Consider the following 23,443-nt stretch of genomic DNA (forward strand, 5'->3'; position numbering starts at 1 on the left):
ACGTCCCGATAGATTTGGCTTGCCATGGTTCCAATTTGAACATGCAGGTCAGTTCTGGAACCCAGAATAATTCCATCCCAAACGAGCACTCCTGCACCATCGTAACGGTGTAGTTCAATGATGTTTTCTTGGTGGCAACGGGTACCTGGAGCTCTCCATATGAAAGGCCGGTGAGAATCAGACGGCAAGCTAAACCTGGACTCGTCGGAAAACATCACACAAGCCCACTGTTGCGGAGTTCACAATGCATGCTCTCTACTCCAGGCTAACCGCAGGCGACAGTGAGTTGCAGTAAGTGGAACGCATCTGACAGGTCTACGAGCATATAGACCAATCTGCCCTAAGCGTCTGGCAGTAACATTCGGCAGTAACTGCCAAATACCGGTCCTCATTGGGAGTTGTAACTCTGGGGCGACCTGTGCTGTGACGTCTACTCACATTACCATCTTCTTGGAATCGTTGCCAAAGCCTGGGGATGACACTCTGGGCAATTCCAAGTTCGTCTGATACTTCCAGTTGGGTACGCCCACATTCCAGACGGCCGATAATTCTACCACGTAAAAAATCATCCAAATGCGTCCTTTGTGTCATAACTATTAGGTTATTGCACTGAAATTCTTATCAAGCGGCTGCGAACAATTTTACTTCATTGCCTGTATTTTTTATATATCACTCTCTTACACTCTCGTCACTGTGACGTACCATCGGTGTCATCTGGTTACTTCCTGAAATTTACATATGATTCTTGAAGATGTGTGTAGTGATTTTACAGGTGATATATTTATTTTAGAGTTCGATTTGAGCGTGACTTCGAATTATCCTTAATTTATGGACATGAGTGTATGTCTGGATTGTATGATGAAATTTAAGAATTTATCTTGGCACAATTTTTTTTCTCAGATTGAGGCAAGAATAATTCACTCGGCGAACTTCTGAATTTATAGCAACATATTTTCCTTTCCTTTTTTTCATTGTCCACAAGCGGAAATAAGTCATCGTTCATACTTTCAAATAATTTCAATAAAGTGCGTAAACCACATTTTCGTTATTATCATTTACATAGCGCCGAAATGTGAATTCACGTATATCTTAGGAAATTTTGAATAAAAAAAACTCTAATTTTTTGCAGGTATGCTTAAAAATGCATCGACTTTAAGATGATGGCAAACATTTTATAGGTTATACAATTCAAAATATATTTTGAAAAATTTATAAAAATTATTTTAAATTACAAATTTTGAAAATAAATCAAAAATAATGGGCGAATTTTATCTGGAATGAAACTAAATTTCGAAATATGAAAGGAACAATCAAATAAGTTTAATAAAAAAGAGATATTAATAAATATATATCAAATTCAATTAATAATGAGGAGCTGAAATTTTGAGAACTAATTTTTTAAAAACTACCCATGCGATTTTTACAAAACTTGGATGTTTGGCATAATTTGAGTCGTAGAAATACTTAATTAGAACATATATTAAGTCACGCTTTCGAGACATGAAAAACTCAAGTTTAATGTGTCAATCGGCCCAGTAGAACGAAAGAAATAGAACTGTCTCCCTCTCCCCCCCCCCCCCGCAGTGTGCATATTACCTTCTCCAAGGTCGCATAGCCTACTGAATAACTTTGCTTGTGAAACACATAATTGAAAGCTTAAGTAAGTTATCAAAGCTAACTCTGAAATTATTATGCTTTATCACTCAGAAATGCATTAATGCATATTAATTATCAGTAAAATAATACAGTAAAATAAATACAAATCGATTGCAGAAGGCACTGCTTTCACACAAGCACAATGACGGCCGAATTTCTGTCACATGTAAAAAAATACCGTAATTATTCATTAAACAATTCCATAATTAACTATTTCATAATTTGTGCTAAATTTATTTACATCCATCCTGGTTATTCCAATCGAAAATTGCAAACTATGCTACTGAAACTTATTTCAGCGATGTTGTGCAAAAATAATTTTGGGAAACTTACCACACGGATCGTCGAGATGGATAACCTTAAAACCACCGTCGACCATGTGTATCTCGTTCATTCTTTCAAGGTCAGACGAACGAAGCTCACGATTAACCACGAGATGACGATCCAAAATCTGTGAAAATACATACGTGTTTAAATATTACAAAAAAGGAGTAAGTATGAATAAATGATAATGATTATGCATGTTTGTTTATAAGCAGCATTAATTAATGCATTTTCTTTGAGATATACAAAGCAGTAACTTTATTACAATAAACTTCCGCTCACTTTATAATGCATTTCTCCAACCTTCTTGGCGTGCTTTTGTGGTGTCGTGGTATTGACCACGACACCACAAAATAATTCAGACTGAGTTAGAAGACACATGCAAAATGTGTCTTCTAACTCAGTCTGAGCCGGTATTTCAGAGCTCCGTGGTTCGATTTCGGGCAAAGACGATTGCTCATTTTTCATCTTGCTTGCTTCTAAAATACCTAATCTAATGTCTCTACAACTTGACAAGAATTTTAATTAAAGAGGAGGGTTCCGTACCTTTTTTTTATTTTTACCGAATAATCTTGAATGGATATTAAGCTATTTCATGTTAATCTATCAAATACATGATCTAAACCTTTACTACAACTGCTCCTTTTCGTAGTCTTTCCGTTCACCTTCTCCTCACCAGAATGGAAACTAGTTGTTTCAGTATTTAATTCGACGGTTCTGAATGCTTTAGTATTACAGTTTGCATTTGATCACCCAGCCCGGCCAATGATCATTTCAGCCTTTTGTCATTTCGTTAGCCGACGTTTTAAAACAAGCCGTTAAAGTATTTCAGGCAGCTGAAACAAACCATTTTATTTAGACCCTAATTACCTTACTTCCAATTTAAATTCCAGCTTATCTGATTTTAAATCCTCGCATTTTAAAATATTTAGGCGTAGTATAGCGAGAGTCTGGCCTCCTCTGATTTATGCTGCCCGCGTACGTTTACGCGCTGCACCCCCGCTAGGAACGGCCCTGCTTTTTGTGGCATTTTCTTCCACTTCTGTAAGTAAGTGACGTCAGCGTTGGGAAGAGCACAACGAGTTAATTGCACACAGAACTGTAGCCTTCTGTTAAATCTACAGAGTTAATAAAAAGGTCTTTCTTTGGATTTCGCATTATTAATTCAGACTAGAGGGGTAACCCGCTTGCCTGCCTAGTAAGGTCTATAGGACTCTGATTTAATATATTTCGCAACTATTTATTATTTTTTAATTAAGGCCTGCTTGCAAATTCAACCAGAATGCTTGGTTGCTTAATTTGTTTCTATTAAATATATCTTGGAACAGTAGACGGTCGAAAGCATCATATAGTAGCTCATTTCTTTAAGTTCCTGAGCAGATATTTAAGCAAGTAAAGAACATGTGTACAGAGTTTCGAGGTTTTTTGGTGCATTTTTGAACAAAAATTATCTTTATTGAAAATCAGTTTTAATCAAGTACATACCATTGACAATTATTATCTATGACCTTTTGCCATTTTTGGGGTAGCTTCAAAATTTCATCGGTGTAGAACTTCTGTGGTTTATCGTCGAAAAACTTGGCCAAGTGATTTTCAGCGGCGCTTCTGTCGGCCAATTTTTTGGAACACAACTCCCTTTCTACTGGCCAACTCTATTGGCTCTTTCTCGACTGCTTCGGTCAAACAGTCGAGGAGTTGTGCACAGTACAGGGCACCAATTCATGTGGCACCCAAACATCGAGCTACTTATTGCGGCCTGCTCTTTTCAAATGATTCCAGACTGTCATGCGTTTGATATTTAGTGCCTCCGCAATTTCCCGACAGCTTCCGTGCAGGTCTCGCTCCACGGCCGACCAGAGCGAGGAGCATCTCTAACATCAAAATTTCCAGAACAGAATTGAGCGAACAACTTCTGGGTCCTTCGTTCCCTCACAGTGTTCTAACGGCACAATTCACAAATTTTTGTGCATGTTGTGCAGTGTTTTTACTTTTTTTATATTAGAAAAGCATCACATAGTGTATTTCTTCAGATATTTCACTCATTTTCGAATCAATATAACTTTTTACACGAACAACGAATTAGGAAACTATCTTCACAAACTATGGAAGAGGGATGTCATCTTTTAAGCACATGTTCGTTTGAGAAAATTGGATGAGTGTTGCCGAATACATAAGCATCAACACCATCCGGTGGCAAAAATACAGCGAAACTTATTATAAAACTAAATGCATGAAATAGGCTTAATTCTTCTTATCTAAACCGATTAGCTTTTGAACAGAATTCCCAAACTACTATTATTGTGCCACGTCAGTGACTCCTAATCTCTTCAAAAACAGTTATTCTCTTTGGGACATTTTCGCCCACTTTTGTAAGTAAGCTGGGAAAATAATGAAATTATTTGTCTATTGACCTTGCAGAATTCTTCGATACGAGAGTTCACAAAAAACGTTACCCGCCCGTAATTTTGTTTCATGTTTATTTTTCATTGGGGCAAGTAAATAAAGAAAAGCTATTCTTTGAAACTTCCCTTTGAATACAAACTTTGGTAATATTCCGTAAGAGAGGCGCCAGTTAAAATACGTAGCTTCTTTTTTTACCACCAGTTGTTGCCAAGTATAAAATTATGAAATAATAATAGTGTTCAAAAGACTAAAAAGAAATTAGTTTCGTTAAAAGTAATTTTCTTTAAAATTTATAAGGTATTTCTCCAGTCTTCTTGGCATGCCTTCATGGTGTGGTGGTCTGCACGCTGGGCGTGTATTCCAGAAGTCCGCGGTTCGATTCTCGGCGAAGGCGTTGCTAATTTTTCATCTTGCCTGCTTCCAAAAAAAAAAGAATCCCAATGTCTCTACAAATTTCTTAAAGAAAGTAAATTTTTCTTTTTAATATTTTAATCTAGAATACTCTACACGCAAATAAGAGATAACAAAACGAAATTCGATCTCAACAAATGGCATAAAATTACAAATATCATTCAATATTGCTGACAAATTTTCAGTTTTTGAATGCAATCGACACCACATAAATTCTATCAAATACGACTCTAAATGGTGACGAGCAGTGCCCCGTTGACTTTTATTTCTCCATTTAGCACTGCCTCGCAATCGTTCCACAGTTTGGGTATGGCATCCAGTTTCGGGGTCTATAAATTATAACTGTTTTTCACAGTGAAGTGTTCATACCCAGCATTTCTTAACACCTATTTTTTACATCGTGTCCAGCAGTCTGAAAATATAATGCTGCCATCGGCGTTGCTTTCCCTGCATAAACGTCCGAACAGCAATTGTTCCAGGAAGAATGCGTATAACGCTGTTTTTTCCTTTTCGTAAAAAGACGTTAGCTATTCCAGTCTGCGTTCGTATTATAGCTGATTTCTAACACAAGTTAAATTCAATCGATGTCAATTCTTGATACAACAGACAGATAAAACGAACGGCATTGAGGCAAGGAAGATGTGAGTCTTCAAACCATGTATTGTTCTTAATTCTTTTTTTCCTTCTACGGCAAGAACGTACATAACAACACAATACAGGAGCTTTGTTCGAGTCAAAAGTTAACTTTATAGGATGATTCTGGGAACAAAGTCTATTGATATGAAGTATACCTTTATCCTGAAAGAATTTTATGACGGAATTTGGGTCATTAGGTAATTGCCAAATAGTGTAATCCATCATGTGTTCAATACTACAATGTCATCAATACTGTTCCGTTTTTCCTCTGACACCAGTTGTAAGGTTATTTTCTTCCTTCACGTTCGTAGGGGGTTAGTAGATTTTGGAGTGAATAATGACAATGCTACTTGATGAAGTATCGTAACACACTTTATTTAGCCAGTACTAATCAGGACAGCTCCAAAATCACGTTACAGTCGTCGAAGATCTACTATAAACTCGCTAGAGCAATCAGCCTTCAGGTTATCATACTATCACGGTGGAGACAGCTTCACTGCAAAGCACCAGAGTACAGCTCCCGACTCTGCTCGGTCGTTCTCGGAACTCCACGTACTCTCACGACTTTCCACGCTACAACTCGCGATGCACTCGACGACACACAGAACACAGCTCCCGACTCTTCGGCTCAGTCATCAAGGAGCTCAACACGCTCTCTCCACGATGCGCTAACCGCGATACACTAAGAGGCTCTTCGATGCACTCGACAACCCACTCGGCACTCGCTGGCCGGCTGCCAACTCGATCGACTCCGCACGGAGTAACTCGAGACACACTGACTCGCCCTCTAGACGAGGCGTACACTCTGACTGCGAACCAACAGGGTTTATATAGTTTTCGGCTTGTGTTCGAGAACATTCTGGGCTAAAGCGGTAAGAATTTGCTCCAGAATGTTCTCCATCCGTCCATGGCAAGTCTCCAAATGGGCCATTTCTCGCCAAATGTGGCAATCCTGCCTTACCTTTCTACTTTATGGCAAACCTAAAACTGCTTTGCGGGGAATCCATCTTACCGCGTCTGTACATTTTGTAACAATATTAAAAAATGGCTAAATATGGCAAAAAAAAACGAGGGATGATATTTCAAAAGAGAGCTAGAAATCTCCAGCCACGATACTTCAAACGTTAAATTCTCGAGCCACGATATTTGGCGTGTTGTTGAAACACTATTTTCTTCTTGTTTTTACTTTATTTTTAACCGACGCCGGTCTAACCGGAACAGTACCCAAACTTTAAGCAAAAGCAGTATGCAGATATACTCTTACAGACGTTAGGATAAGGTTACTCCTGTAAAATTCTCTGTACCTATAATAAGATTTTCGTGGTAACATTGTAGAAACATTAGGTTATTTCGGAAGCATGGGAAATTGAAAAATTAGCAACCCCTTCGGCTGGAATCGAAGCACGGACCTCTGAAATACGCAGGCGCCCAGCGTGCAGACCACCACACCTCGAAAACATGCCAAGAAGGTGGGAGAAAGAGCTTATAACAAAGCTAATTTTAACATTAAATACTTGACATAAAATAAGTTTCAAAGAATTTGACTTTTTTATTTATTTATTTATTTATTTATTCTTTTTTTTTTTTTTTTTTTTTTGTTTTGTTTTGTTTTTGTTGTTGTCCAAGAAAAATGTCTGAAAAGAAATGCAGGTTTATAGAGGAAAATACCAGCATAACTGGGAAAAAGGATTATTAAACTGAATGTACCTTTTTGGTATGGTAGGGAAAAGTTTTCATGGTGAGTTGCTTGTATACTGTGGGCATATTTCTCCTGAGCTGCATCCATGCATCGTCACTCGGAGCAAAGAATGTAAATCGTTTGTCGTTGCCACTTAGAATTTGACCCCAACCGTCTTGCTCACTCAGCTCATAAGTAATCCTAAAAAAAAAAAAAAAAAAAAAAAAAAAAATTAAAAAAAATAAAACAAAATTCTGAAAGCTTTCAGATTTTATATTATTTTATTATAGAAGGGGCGATTTTTAACGCTTTGTTTGTTACCTTTATTTATTAAATATCATGTTCTTCGCACTTAAACCAATGAGCATATCTGTAGAATTTCCAATACACAATACCGCGTATTGGAGATAAAATGTCCCCTCCCGTACATTGCTCGCTTCGAAATCATTGTGTTTGTTAATCAAAAATTCTTTAATATCTGACAAAATATGAAACAGAATAAAACAAATTCCAAATTAAGGGTTTCCAGATGCCCATACTCGGGGGAGGATTACGTTATTCAAAATTGGATGGCTCCAGGTACCGTTGTTTTATCACAATGCGAGAAGCATACATTTATGAAGATTCTTCACTATTTATTTTTTTAAGTATAACACAGGGCGATACTATTTGGTGGCAACAATTTGAAAAGGGAAACGGACCTTTAAAGTTTTCGTTGAGCTCACGAGTTTATTTTTCTTGCTCTCTCGTTACTTTTCACGAGAAAAATAATACGGTTATTTTCAAAGCACAAAAAAGTTGCTTAGGAACAATTATTTTTGTTGTACTGAATTTCCCTTGATCATTGGTAAGCAATTAGTGTATTTATATATTATTTATCCTCATACTGTAATTTGGATGGGTACAATGAACCTAGATATATCGATTTCCATTTGGGGATCATGGCTGATACTGACTAAAATAGTAAAAAAAAAAAAAACTGTTTTCTTTTTTTTTTTTGCAGGGAATGTCGCGTAAAAGATATCTTTCTTTAAAAGAAATAGGAGAAATTGTAAATTCTGATGATTTTTTTTGCATCTGACGATGACGACGATAATAGCCTCATAGATATTGTTGAAATTCCACCAGAGCGGGTTGATGAGATTTCAGATAATGAGGACATGGATGGCAACGTAATTGATGATGAAGAACCACTTAATGTTAACGGGTGTGTTGAAATTCACCGTGTGGCAGGATTTGAGGAAAATGGTTTAGTGAATGCAACTGAATCTTCAGCAAATGAAGTAACAAAAGGTACCGGCTTACCGCCTGCTAAAAAGAGAAAAGAAGTATTGACTTCCAATTGGAAAAACAAGCAACCTAAGTACTCGAAATTATATGAAAATTCTGACAAGGCGAAATGATGTCATTAGAAAACTCAGGGGAAAATCCCCGGTAGAATGTTTTGAAATACTTTTTGATAATGAAACTTTCACCTATAATGTCCAGCAGTCTTTAATATATGCCAGACAGAAAAACAATCATCAATTTCAGCTTTCTAATAACTGCCTAAAAAATTATTGGAATACTTCTTTTCACTGGCTATCATCCACTTCCGCAAGAACAATTATACTGGTGTAAAGATGAAGACATGAACATTCCGTGTTTTAGAGCATGCATGAGTCGGAATAGGTATCTGGAAATTAAACGGTACCTACAAATCAGTGACAACTCCGATTTAGAAAGGATTCCACTAGGTGAACGTGATAACCTCTTCAAGATTCGCCCATTGATTGACAAGCTGAATGACAAATTTCAACAATTTGGGGTGTTTTCTGAAAGTTTGAGCATTGACGAACAAATGGTTCGTTACTATGGACATCACTACCTCAAACAATTTATACGTGGTAAGCCAGTGGAGGTTTGGGTTCAAACAATATCTGTTGTTCACAGACTGGATATTGTTATCAGACTCAAGTGTATGAAGGCAAATCAAAGAAATTAGGAGATGATGAAAGCATCAGTGGGCTTGGGACATCTGTTGTCCTTCACATGGTATCTATTCTTCAGACACCAAATGCTCATAAAGTTTACTTCGACAATTTTTTCACAGGATTTTCTCTGATGAAACATTTGCAGGACATTGACGTTAGAGCAACAGGATCTTTTTGATTCAACAGAATGAACAAATGCCCTATTGCAACAGACAAAGAGATCAGGAAAAACGAACGCGGGGCATATGACTACAGATTTGATTCCCGTAATGAAATTTTAGCTGTCACGTGGAATGACAACAGTTGTGTAAGCCTTATGTCTAATCATGAAACTATCGAACTAATATCAGAGGTGAAGCGATGGAGTAGAACAGAGAAGAAAGATATTCAAGTACCACAACCTAAACTGATATCAGAATATAACAAATACATGGGTGGAGTAGACAAGATGGATTGGAATGTTCAAAAATAAAGGGAATAAGGCGGAAATAATAAATAAGGGTAATAATAATAAGTAAGCAAAGGAAAATACCATTTTCCTTTGCTTACTAATGCCATCGATGTAACACTCGTTAACCACCCCGCACTGTGTTGGATTTCAAATGATAAAATTCCATTGCTAGATTTTAGGAGGATGGTTGCTAGAAGATATCTTGCTTTATCTTCAGAACTCTCAGATGCAAAAAAGGGTGGAAGGAATTCTTTCACTAAAGCATCAATTAATCGTGTTCCTACTGTTATCAGAACATCTGGTAATCATTATATTGAACGGACCGAAAATGGTAAACAAAGAAAATGTGCAGTGTGCAAAACAAATGCAAGAAAACAATGTGGAAAATGTAATATTGGATTACATGTAGACTGTTTTGAACGCTGGCATTAAAAGTAGATAGTATCAGCCATGATCCCCATTTGGGGATCGGACTTAAATTTAAAATTTCTGAAAAAATATTGACGCATTTATGAGAAAAACATGTTTTTCTTATTATTTAGATGTAAACTAACAGAAATAAAATAAAAATTGATGAAGAAAATTTGGCAGTTAATGGGTTAATAGCCCTTCTGGGATAATGATTAAGATAATTAGATTGAAATTAAAATTCAATACATATGAATGAAAATTTAATAAATAAATTCAGAATTAATAAATTAATTATCTATAGTTAAATGAAAAAAATATCGCACCTCGTCTTACTTGGGGCTCCGACTAGAATAAATATGCAGTACAGCATTCGATTTCAATGGGGGAAGGAGCTTCTTTTTAAAGAAGACTAGTGGAAAAAAGTAAAACGATTGAAGCGTCACCGATGAAAGTAAAGACGTAGAGTTCCTCACTTTGTAAATGCTAATTTATAGTCGAACGTGAAGAAACTGAAGAACTAGTAAACGAATAATCGCTTGAGTTCATGTACATGAAACAACAAGCAAAAAGAGTAAAATAACCCTTTATTATTCAAATAAAAGTTAACAGAAATACGGCTTGGAGTTTTACAATAAAGCCGAACACTCGGTCTTTGAACTAAACTAAACTTAACTAAAAATATATAGCAGAAGCTATCAAGTTTTAACGCAGGTGCCCCTTAAACAGGAGATGACTGCGAAGCTATCAAGGGCCTGAGTACGGCCGAGCGTAATAAAATCTTTGCGAGAGAGTAGCCAAAAAGGCAGACGCACGCTAATCCGAAACTTTGATTCTCTCTAACTCAGCAAGTAGAACTTCGCGGTTAAATACTGCTCTTCCTCATTATGTATTCAGACGTGATTCTAAAACTACGTCCTAGCCGGAAGTAGTAAGTTGAAGTTAAGAATTTGACGGGAAAGGATTTTAACTCGAAATTTAACTGTTAATAAAATCAACATAATCCTTGCAAAGAGAATGCTAGAATGAGAATATAGAAAGAAATTTTAATGGAGAATTGTAGTTTCGAAAACAGAGAAGAGTCCGACGCTTTCTGACAGCAGTGCCCTGCCGATAGAATTCTAGCTCTCATGAAGAATGCGACTGAACAAAAAATTTTCCCCCGAATCCGATCCGACGACAACATCCAAAAAATGTAAGGTCTGTATAAGTGACAATTTTTGCCCTCCATATCTGGTTACATAGTTCAAGTCTGCAAGAGCTTTGAAGTGAGAGGTCACTAGCACTGGACGTGGAAGACCAACTATCATCACAAAATTTTATATGTGTACTCCTCTAGGCCTAATTAGACTGCCTACCTTTTTTTTTAAATCAAAACTCCGACTTTAAAAGGTAGGGTGTCAGAAAGGATTAATTAAAGAAACGCTGAAATCTAAAACAAAGCCAAAATCGGGCCCATAAGCAGCAGAACAACCACCGTACTACCTCAAATAACTTTAAATAGAAATAACAGCTAAAATATGAACTTAAAGTCTAGAAGCTGATGAGATTTACCAGCTACACAAACAAAAAACACATTATTATATACTTTGTAAAACAAAATATAACACGTTACTTACATATACAAAGAAATAAAATAACAGGATATCATAAACACCCTAGTTTTTCTTAAAATAGACAGATAAATTTTTAAGCACAATTAATGTATAAATTCGTTTCATTTACAGATACATATCTTATGAAATTTGACGATTTCAGTTTAGTCACTGTATTTTTACATAGATCCTTTACAGTATTAAATTTAGCAATATCTGGAATAAATTTTGGAACAATATTTTTTATAGAAGAGCATCTAAATAACAGGTGCTCAAGATCGACATTACTCATGCCACAAAGCCAGGCACAATTTTTAATCGAAAACCTATGATAATAAAATGGCATTGATTAGTTAAAGCTTGGTTAAGGCATCTTCTGTCACTTACAGTTGAGATTAAATTATATGTGAACCATCCTTTAGAATCTGGGTCAATCCACTTTGCTTGTCAAAGAGTCAAACGTTTTCTTTTCAACAAGGATTTCAAACTGTCAAAGGAAGTCTTTACTTCAAAATCAATAATTTGATTTTCAGTGGCAGCCTTTGCCAATCTATCTGCTAACTCGTACTGGATAATTGTATATGTATACAAGGTGTATCAGTATAGCGTTGACAAACTTTCAGGAGAGATAGAGTACAACCACACAATGGAAATTACACAGCAATGCATGGTCAGAAACTCTCTCCTGGCGCGGCAGTAACGACACATAACGCAAAAAAGGAAGGACACAGACAGAGACAAAACATGTTTTATTATAATTAGAACAGCAAGAAACCTACAAATAAGAACAAAACGATCGCCATTAAAGAAGGGTTCCGAAATTTCGACCTCGGATCGTAATGCTGGCCTCACTTCTCTGGTGCATGGAAGATGCACGACGTACGGTTGCATCACGGTCCGGGTCGTAATATCGAACATCATCTTTGATGATGATCGTTGTCTCTCAATGTTGTTTTTCCTTTGTTTTTGTTGTACTCAGAATAATAAACATGTTTTCTTCCGTCGCTCGTGGCCCTTTCTTTCTCGACTTCTGTGTCGTTGACGTTTTTTGAAGGCAAGTGAAATTCCACTAAGTACGGGACAAAGAAACTGACAAGAAGAAGAAATAAACAAGAACGCATGATAAAGATATTTATTTTATTTCTAACAGAATGTGTTATTTAACGAATGTGCTTTTCATTTCATTCCGACGCGCAATAAAAGTCGAGCATTTTCCGAAAGTAAAAACATAAAAAAATATAAGAAATTTACTTATTCAGTATCATATCTCTAAACTCCTTAGAAGATTTTAGGCTTACGAAAGTTAAATAAAAAATACGCATAAATGTAATTTTAAGAATAATGGCCAAAATAATGGTTTATCGTTCTTGCTACACGAGAGAAATTTTATGGTTAAAGTCATAAATCATTGTTAATGACTTTTACATTTTCCCCCCAGAAAGCCGCGTTATAACTTTTTTTTTAAGCTTTTCCGCAAATTCTGTTTCATTGTACGTTTTTCCAGCTAATACTGGGAAGAAAAGACACTTAAATTAAAGTACACTGCGAAAAAGAAAACGGACAGCTCTATATTTCCAGTTCTACTAGGAGGATTGACGAAACTCAAATTGCGTTTTTGATGTCTCGAAAGCGCGACTTAAGATATATATTGAATTTATATACAGCATTGTTCTAATATAGGTAGATGGCCCACCAGCGGCCGAGCGGTAAAGTCGCTGAACACTGGTATTTCGGTCCGAGGTTCGAATCCCGCGAACGGGCTGGCTGCATGGGCGTTTTCGTGGTTTTCCCCATGTGTAACGTATATACGAGCCATTTTCCCTTAGAAAGTCCTCCACGAAGGCATCCCTCCCCGTAGGCAGATAGCCTTCGAGGCTTTGCCATAATCACGCACACGCACACATATTAGATGGGCCCTTTAATCACAAAATCGGCCTTCTACAGAAATGACATGTCTATTTCTTCCCATATTTCGATTCTTCGATTTAAATTATGCCTTAAAGTAAATTTGTCAAATTTGGTACGAAATTTAAAAATTTATCTTGGCGCATTTTGTCATTTTGCGCCAAGGATAATTCACTTGGCGAAATTCTTAATTTGTAGCAACCTATTTTCCTTTCCTTTCATTGCGCACAAATGGAAAAAAAATCATCTTTCATTATTTCAAATAAATTTAACAGTGTAAACTACATTTGGCGTTATCATCGCTTATAACAAATATGCCAAATTTCAAAATGCACCAATACGTATATTCACATATATACTAGGAATTTTTGAATGAAAACTGTAATTTTTGACAGGTATGTCTAAAATTACATTTACTTTATGATGATGATGATGATAATATTTTATAGGCCATAATTCAAAATGCTTTCAAAAAAATGTATAAAATTTATTTAAAAATACAAATTTAAAAAATAAAATCATAAAAAAGGGCGAATTTTATTTCGAATGAACCTAAATTTTGAATTCTGGAAGAAGGAATCAAGTAAGCTTAATAAAAAAAGAGATATTAATAAATGTAAATCGACAACGAAATAAACTATTTACGAGAGGATATTTATTTTTATATCTTATTTACATTCTTGTACGAAGAAAAATTGAAGTATTGTAATCGCAAAAAATTTCGAGTCAAAAAAGTTTTACTTTTTTTTACGAAGAAAAAGGAAGTATTGTAATCCCGAAAAATTTCACATAAAAAGTTTAAACGAAAATATCCATTTTGACCGCTAGAACGTAATTTAATGATGTTTTGCGTGACATCTGTACGTACGGATAGAATGAAAGACTCTTTTTCCCCAAAAAGTTATAAAACTGATTTAAAATGAATTGTGAAGAGAATATTCCGTGGAGTCTGTACGTACGTCTGTATGTACCTAGCATAACTCAAAACTGAGTAGCCTTAGAACGCTGGAATTTTGTATATAGGACTGCCATAACATGTAGTTGTGCAACTCCCTTTTTGGTTGCAATCCACTTCACCAAAAGTATATAAATACCCATTTTGTTACTCGGCTCCATGAGCTCAGTTTTTTTATTCTTATATGTTGCTAAATGGTGCAATTTTTAATTTAGAAATGATTGAATTATGTTGTTCTTATGATCTTCCGGTTAAAGGTGTTATGTTCGTTAATCCGCATGCAACATTTTTAGAATTATCAACAATTTAAAAGTCGCTTAGGTGCAGCTAAGCCTAATTTTTGTTTACCAAAGCAGTCATATTTGCTTACATTAGAAATTTAGCAGAATAATGGATTTGTTGCCAATCTAAAGAAACTAAAGTTCGCAACAACAAAAATAATGCCTTCTTTTATTTGTGCGAATTAAATCATGCTTAATCCATTCTGGAATTTATTCAAGGAAATAAGTGTTTAAGATTTATTTGGTAAATTTTAATATAGATCTTTTGGTTTTTTATGTGTTTTTGCCTTGTCGCGAAGTGAGAACTGAATTAATTGAATGAGAAATACTCAATCGTGTGTGAAAAGCTGTTTAAATTTTTTTGTTTCTTTGCCTAATTTCTTTTATACATCGTTTTATATTTATCATAGCATTTAAATAAAACATATGGCAACGATTAGATAATGCTTCAGATGATATAATTTTTGTGCATTCTGAGTTATAAAATGAATGAGATCTAACGCTGCTAATGAACCTAGCGTCAGAGTGTCACTATGATAAACAAATATAGTGAATTTTAAAGAGTGCATTTGGTTTGTGGTTTGTGCGCTATCGACGAATTAGATTTAATTCAATCCAATATGTTTAAATGAAATGAAGGAAAATTGCGTATAACTTAATATTCCGTACAAGGAAGTTATATGATGTACATATCTAATTTCGTTATATTAAATATCTCTGGCGCGAAACAAATCTCAGTGGTAAAAAGGGGCCGCGATTGAAAAAAAGAAGCCCTGTTCTAGTGTATACACGTTTCCATAAAAAAAGTAGGTCTGAAAATATTAAAATGCAATAACTATATTTCAGCTTGTAAAAGAAAAATAATTAGCATGATAAGCTTCTGAGATGGTGGACACAGTTACTTATGCGTATGTAGCGAAACCTTTCAACCAAACTGGTTTGAATTCGCGATATTTTACCACTTTCTCATTCAGAAACGAAATGAACGAGTTAGTTTTGGAAATGTTGCGAACGCTTAATGCCTGAACGATTAAATTGGTGCGGAAATGACGAATTGAAAATAAAAGACTTTTATACAGTTAAAAGTAAAGACAGCAACTGAAGAGTAATCAATGCCACTTTTTGTTTCGAAAACCTAAAAGTGTGGTACATGCTCGTTGACCGAAATAAGGATGTAACGCCATTAAAGAAAAATTTAGAAAAGCACATTAAAAACTCATTAGCAAATCTCTAGATGGTTTCCACATTTTCAAATTAACTTTAACTTGAAAATGTACTAAATAACAGCAAACGTCTTCAGATATCAATCCATGTAAAATTTGGATTAAATACGCGCAGTATTTATGAACCAGAAAGCATATTTTCGAAAATATGCTTTATTTTCAGATATATAAAAGTATTATACATTTATGTAACCCAAACGTATTAGATGTTCAAATTTCTGTGTATATAACGTCCTTTTCAAGGCTATATCACATGACGGAATTTTCCATCAACTGAAAGAAAAATTGAGAATTTGATTTATCAGCTTATATCCCCTACAACGTTAAAATCTGTAGTACTGATACAGTGATAAATTTCTTATTCTATAGTGTAAATTCTTCCATGGATGTTTTAAAATGGATAGGAATAGTACACAAATTTATACAAGAAAATGCTAAATAATGCAGAATCTATCATATTAAATTACAGCAGGCTGCAAGGAATAATACAGAGGCTGTTCACACATTTTTTAGACGATGTATATTGTATTCACAAAACTAAATTACATAAAATTCTTGTGTTTTAAATGTTATATTTGACATCCCTTATTCTGAATTATCTTTCGACACCGCCATTTCCAGGATAATAATGCCTTTTGAAGTGGCAGAAGAGATATTCTATCCCATTCCTCCCGAACAGCTTTCCAGAGTACTGTTAGGGTTTTGGGACAACGTTTGGATAATGAAGTTTTTAAAAGTCCCAAAGCACAAACATCCATAGGTGACACATCGGGAGATTTAGTAGGGATATCAGTGAAGGATATGGTCTTGATACCAGTTTTTTATTGCATTTCTTTTGGGAAATTTACAGTGGATTTTGATGTGTGACTGCTAGCTTGTCCTGATGGAGTCTCACAGATGGATGGCAATGTGGGTAAAGCGATGGTATTTCATTCAGAAAACTTGGCGATAAAATATGTTCCTGATAGTATTTGGAGTTAATCTTGGCATTTTTTTGCATTTCTTTGAACCATGTACTTAAATTTTTTCCTCCCCTTTTATGATAATAAATGGCTCTTTTTTTTTTTGTTACAATCATTTAAATACACCCATGCTTCATCTATTGTGACAATTGTTTTCCATTTTTCTTTGGATAAGTGTTTCTCATATAGAATTCTGCAGCGTGTCCTGTGTTGAGCGATATGCTTTGGAAGAAGACGATGCACATTGAGTTTTTTCGCTTTCTTAAGATTTAAATCAACGTTTATCATTTTGTTTACAGTGGACACTGAGCATTTTAATGATTTTGCAGCTGTCCTTTGACTAGGGAGATTTTCTTTTAACATTAAACAACGTACCTTTGCAATAGTTGAAGATGTCCGTTTTTTCCTTGGATACTTGTTTGGAATTTTTGTGCCACCTGAGGCTCCAATTTGACGTTTTTTTACTTTCTCGTTGATGATATTACCTATCTACGCTTTAGATATCGCAAAACCATGACTCTCACATCGTTTTTGGATAACGGAGCATGTATATTTCTCTTCGGAAAGAGCGTAAATGTAGCCTTCGAACCACTGCTTTGTTAAATTCGCCATTTTGAATAAAAACAAAATTTCAAGCCACAGACGATAATTTTGACTTTTAAAAACATAGTACAAATGCAATTACTTCTTTTGCAGCAAACGATTTTTATTACCGCTTACCAAAAACGTCTAAAAAATGTGCGAACAGCCTCTGTAAATGTGTGTGTTATTTCGTTATAATATACTCCATAATCTATAGACTAAATATCACTTGAATGAAATCTGTTCTAAAAGAAATAGGAAATTCTACAAATCAAATTTGCTATTCAACATCAGAAGACTTTGTTCCAGCAACTTACCTTATCGAGCAGCAAATTCAATTCCACAAAATTTCTAGCTATAGTATATAGAATGTCAAAAAATCTGATTTGTACACCACATGACTTCCTTGCGCAAAATATTATATTATACTCATTTTTTCCTTCATTTAATTTAAACTTATTTATTCGAATTTCATTAGAAATAAATTTCTCATTCAATTAATTCAGTTCTTTCTTCGCGACAAGGAAAAAATACATTAAAACTCATAATATCTTCATTAAAAATTGAAAGATATAGAAAAACATAAAACACCAAATACAGTTAAAACAATTAAAAAGACAGTTTTTACAATTAAAATTAAAGTTTCTACGCAAAAGCAAGCAATTCGGCAAAAAGGCAGGCAGATTTTTCGGTGCACAAAAGGAAAAGTTTCTTTCCGGTGACACTCGGCAAAAAGACACTGAAGGTGCAGAAAGACTTAATTCACTGTTCTGCTAAGTTTCAAATGGAAACAAATATGGCTGCTAAGGTCAAAAAAATATTCTTAGCAGCACTTAAACAACTTTTAAATTTTTGATAATCCTACAAATCTTTCATGCAGATTTACTAAAGGCATAAAAAGCTTAACCGCAAGATAAGAATAACATAATTCAATCATTTTTAATGCAAAAATGTACAATTTACCAACATATAAGAATAAAAACAACTGAGCCCACTGAGCCGAGTAACAGAGTGGGTATATTATATGTATTTCAATATGTTTGGTTCGGCCGTTTGCAACCGAAATAGGAGGTGGACAACTATATGTTATAACTGTCCTGTATACAAAATTGCAACTTTCTAAGGTTATTGGTTTTTGAGTTCTACGAGATACATAAATACATACGTACCTACGTACAGACGGCACGAAAAAAATATCTTCTGAATCCATTTTAAATCATTTTCATAATTCTTTTGAGGAAAACGAATTGTGTCATTAAGTACCGACGTTTATGTCACGCAAACACATCTCAAAATTGCATTTTTTAAAATATGGTACCCGGAATTTTTCGTGATTACAATACTTCCTTTATCTCGTACAGGGAAGTAAAAAGAAACATAGTTTTCAGATATTTCGGCACGTAAAACAAGGTCATCTAGAATTCCGTTTCCTTATTCTGAGTAATCCAATAGATCAGCGGTTCTCAAACTTTTGACTAATGCATACCATCTAAAGAAAAATTGAAAAACTATAGTACCACTGCCACAAAGTACTACTACCACCACCACTCTTGAACAAAGCTCCGATCGCACAAATTTACCAGTGTTAAAGAAAAAACTCAATTAGAATGTTTGGGTTTTGATTTTTGAATTTAATATTTAAAAATACTTTATTTCTTTGCGTACCGCCTATTTTTCTCTTGCGTACCACCAGTGGTACGCGTATCACCGGTTGAGAACCCCTGCAATAGATCTTCTTAAATATTAGAAAACGAACTGCATTGCACATGGTAAATCAAAACGAAGCTGCCTGGCGACTTAACAGTTTATTTAGCAACATACTTCTATCCATGACAATTTCTATCGAACTTGTTTGGTGATTTTACTTCATTTTAAAACATCCATTCCGAAAAATTTTAATAACCAAAATATTGATTAAAATAAGCGATGTGTCTTCCGTATACAAATGAGCAGGATTTCGGCAATTCGATAACAATATCGGAATGATAACATTAACATTAGCATTAACCGGAGGCTGTTGTAACCGAAAATCTTAAAGAATAATTATCTGAGTAGTCATGCGTAGTTCGCATATTCAGGCACACTTTAGCTTTTTTGTTATTGCTAATGTTCACTTGTCTGATCTACAGTCAGCCCTAGCCCACGAAATTTCTCGTGGTAAGGAACGTAAGTTTACCAACGTTGGCAACAGCCTTGAGCACCTTACAGGTGCGAGTTAGCTCAGTTTGTCTCTCAATTTTGATGGAGAGCAACCCGGGGGGGGAGGTCTGAGGGTCTCCCCCCCCTCTTCTCCTTCCAAGAACCTCTGGAGAGAACTTTCGGCTCGACGCATATTTAGAGTGTCCCGGTGCCGCACGGACACTATATATTTACAACCACCCATGCCTTCTCGGGGATTCGAACCCGGACCCTTCGACATGGCAGTCAGGAACGCTAACAGGCTGGGAGGCACTTTAGCTTTCGATTCCATGAAGGCCTCTAGATCTTAATTGCATGTTCGCATTCACTTCAAAAGGAAAACTTACCTGAGATCTGGATCCGACTGCAGTTTTAAGAAGACGGTTTGATAGGGCATTCCTAAAAGTCTCTGTAGATTATGTGCACCATACCGTCGATGGCTCCGATATCCGCTTGCACTTCTGCGGCTTTGATGCCCACTCCATCCACCGTCAGAGCTATGGGGGAAAATGAACAGTCATTGCATGCTTTTTTATCTACAAGTGAGCGAATGTTCAACATAAAACAGATCCTTGAAAAATATAAAGAATTTGGAATCATAATCTTTTTACCGATTTTAGAACTTCTCATAAAAGCTATGCATGAATTGAAAATTCCAGAAATATCTTTTTTACTTGTAGCCTTGAGTCTCAAAGAAACCATAATTCAAGTACGCCTGCAAGGTGATTACACAGAACAGCTTTAGGTAAAAAATGGGTTGCGACAAGGGGATGCAGTGGGAAAAGGGAAGCACTCGGAAAAGTTATTAGAAACTTAAAGATCAATATTACAGGAAACTTTTTTATTCAGTTCAAATACTGGCTTAAGACATTGGCATTATTTCCCGAACCGCACCCGCTCTCAAGCAGGCATTTATGGCAATGGAACAAAGTGCTAAAATGAATTTGTAAACGAAAATAAAACTAAATATTTACCTTGCTTAACGTCTGACTTACAACTTAGTCACTTAAAAATTGGCAATTATAAATTTGAAAAAGTTAACAGTTTTACTTATTTGGGAACGGAAATGGATATGTAAAAACATAATTGCTGCAAATAGCTGGTTTTATGTCCTCAAGAGTTATTTAAAATCCAGCTTTCTTAAATTAAAAATTAAGTTGCTTCTTGACAGAAGTCTTTTAAGATCTGTCTTGACTTGTGCGTCAGAGAGTTGGGCATTGACTTCACGTGACGAGGAAGCTCTGGGAAGTTTTGAGCCAAAGATCTTACATTGCATTCTTGATGGGGTCCAAGTGAATGGATCATGGAGAAAAAGAAAAGATCTAATTTATAACTCTGTATACAATTTACAAACAACCTGATATTGTAAAATTTGTCAAATTACTGACACTTAAACGGGCTGGTCATCTGGCTAGAATGAATGAAGATTGTTGCTGCAAGAAAATCTTTTTGTCAAAGCCCATGTGAAATGGACTTTCGGGAAGACCCCCGCTAAGATAGATTGATTGTGCTGAAGAAAATATTAATATTTTAAAGATTAAACCTGAAAAACAGTTGACGAAAACAGAGAAGTCTGGAGAAGACCAGGGCTCACCTAGGGCTGTCGAGTCATTGAAGAAGTAGTTTGCGTTTTTACGTTGGCGCAAAACACCTTTTAAGAATGTAAGTAAGTATCATTCACATATATAATTATACAAAATATTTGTCTTTAAAAGCGGCCGAGTGGTTAAGTCGCTGAACGCTTGTGGTTCTGCCTTGGTTCGGTTACGGAAGAACTGGCTGACTTCTTGAGCGTTTTCGTGGTTTTACATAAGTGCAGCTGGCACCATATATCAAGAATATCAAACAGAGTGTGGTTTCTTTAATCAATATTCTGAAAACGATCACAGGCATTTACTGAGATGTTTCTCTGGAGATGATGAAAGGTCTGCTATCGAATCATAACATAGAAAGTAAACTTATATGGAGCCTCTGTCTGGGGATCTAGACGTACGAGCCATGGGAGGAAGCTGCTACTTTTGATCCTAAGGACATAAATCCTCTTTGGTCTCGTAAATAGTGAACCACCTTTACTGACGCCTTACAAGTTTTGTAAGGATTTCCTCCCCTGTATCTAGTAATCATAAGGGAAGCAGCTCTGACACGGATTGCAAGAATTATAAGAATGCACTTCGTGGATTATGAATTATTACGCTATGGACTAAAAGGATCATTGACCTGTTACTCTTGGACACGCAACTACTTCGGATCACGATGAGGTGATTACTTCATCATGATCTGAAGCAACACTCTAGCGTACAACATTCTTTATTGAACCTATCTGAATATATACGCAGATAGCTCTGAATGCGGATATTATATAATGAATAACCAAACTGTCTACCATGTCTGGTCTAGACGACTAAATGACAGCAACACGGGAGGTACCAGCAATCGTTAATTTTGCAGTTGTTGTTATTTAGTAAGCAGCAGTTGTTATTTAAACAGAACTAGAATATTCAGTGACTCTAGTATTCAAGGAACTGATCAACAGAGCGGCATAGGTGAATGACGATAGAAGCATACTTCTGGGAATATCTTTCCCTAACAGAACCCTATAAATGTTTATTTTCTCAACAATTTAACACCTAGAACCAGAATATTAAGTGCCTCTAGTCTTCAAGGAATTCATCACACGAGCGAAATTGGTGAACGACATTAGAAGCATACTTTTGGGAATATGTTTTCCTAGCAGAACAATATAGTTGTTTATTTTCTTAACAATTTAACACCCAGAACCAGAATATTCAGTGTCTCATGTCTTCAAGGAATTGATCAGCAGAGCAGCATTGCTGAATGACGTTAGAATACCTTTCCCTAACAGACCCCTTCTCTGTTGGGTTCCCGCACATGTTGGAATTCTTGGAAATGAGAAGGCAGATAAGGTAGCTAAATCCGCTGCCAACAATCCTAACTTATTAGAGGAGGAGAATAGATCCCAGTTCCGTATGTGAGACGAATAACGAAAATAACAATGATGGAAATTTTACATAAGAGGTAGGATTATTCTTCAACAGGAATCAAACTTCAGCTATATATATGGACCTAAGCATAAAAGACGGTTATATGATCCACTTTTTCATGTGACAAGGGGCATTTGCAAGTCATTTGAAATGTTTTAACTGGGCAGACACTGACAGCTGTAAATATGGGGCTATTGGACAAGCCCAACCGCTATGTGTTTCGATGCCGACACATGGAAGGATTAGTGCAACAAACTTAGTGCAACAAATTGGAATACACGGGCGTTAGATTTTACAAACAATTGAATGTCTAGGAGCAAACTCAAACGGATAATGCAAAATTGTGGAAAAGAGTGAATAAACTGCTAAAATCTAAATGTTCTAAAACAAACAAAATAAAATAAAATAAGGAGGGAAAAACTCGCTTTCACTTCACGCTTACTTGGTTCCTAGGTTGGTGAAACATTAGCCTTTTATGTAAGGTGTCTTACCTCGTAAAGAGACAACCAGGTTTAGTACCTACCATGTTTAGTATCTACGCATGCATTTCATGGACGCAAATAAGGTCCTATGATAGTTTATGAAGGCAGACAGTAGTTTAGCGCTACAGTAAAAAATTAACCTCAGAGAAGATTTGACGTACGTACGTACGTATGTATATATGTATGTCTCATAACTCAAAAACGAGAAGCCTTGGAACGTTGAAAATTTGTATATAGGTTGGTAATAACATATAGTTGTGCACCTGCCTTTTTGGTTGCAATTAGCCGCCCTAAACATGTATATATATGTATATACGAATTCATATATACGAATATAC

At 35.7% G+C, this 23,443-nt stretch overlaps 1 protein-coding gene across 1 annotated transcript in view; it reads right to left on the reverse strand.

Annotated features, from left to right (window-relative positions):
* The window catches only part of LOC118195072 (fasciclin-1-like), a 43,064-nt gene extending 19,915 nt beyond the window's left edge, over positions 1-23,149 (reverse strand). Inside the window, exons 1-4 of the mRNA XM_085807674.1 lie at positions 23,115-23,149; positions 19,969-20,118; positions 7,138-7,309; positions 1,990-2,107 (exon numbers count right to left, since the gene is read on the reverse strand). Coding sequence (XP_085663800.1) covers positions 1,990-2,107; positions 7,138-7,309; positions 19,969-20,118; positions 23,115-23,149 — 475 coding nt within the window. The remainder of the gene's footprint in view (positions 1-1,989; positions 2,108-7,137; positions 7,310-19,968; positions 20,119-23,114) is intronic.
* Positions 23,150-23,443: the final 294 nt, after the last annotated feature.

Source organism: Stegodyphus dumicola, chromosome X1, assembly GCF_044657685.1.
Source record: "Stegodyphus dumicola isolate Sdum_Otavi_A_Nest chromosome X1, ASM4465768v1".
NCBI classification, from domain to species: domain Eukaryota; kingdom Metazoa; phylum Arthropoda; class Arachnida; order Araneae; family Eresidae; genus Stegodyphus; species Stegodyphus dumicola.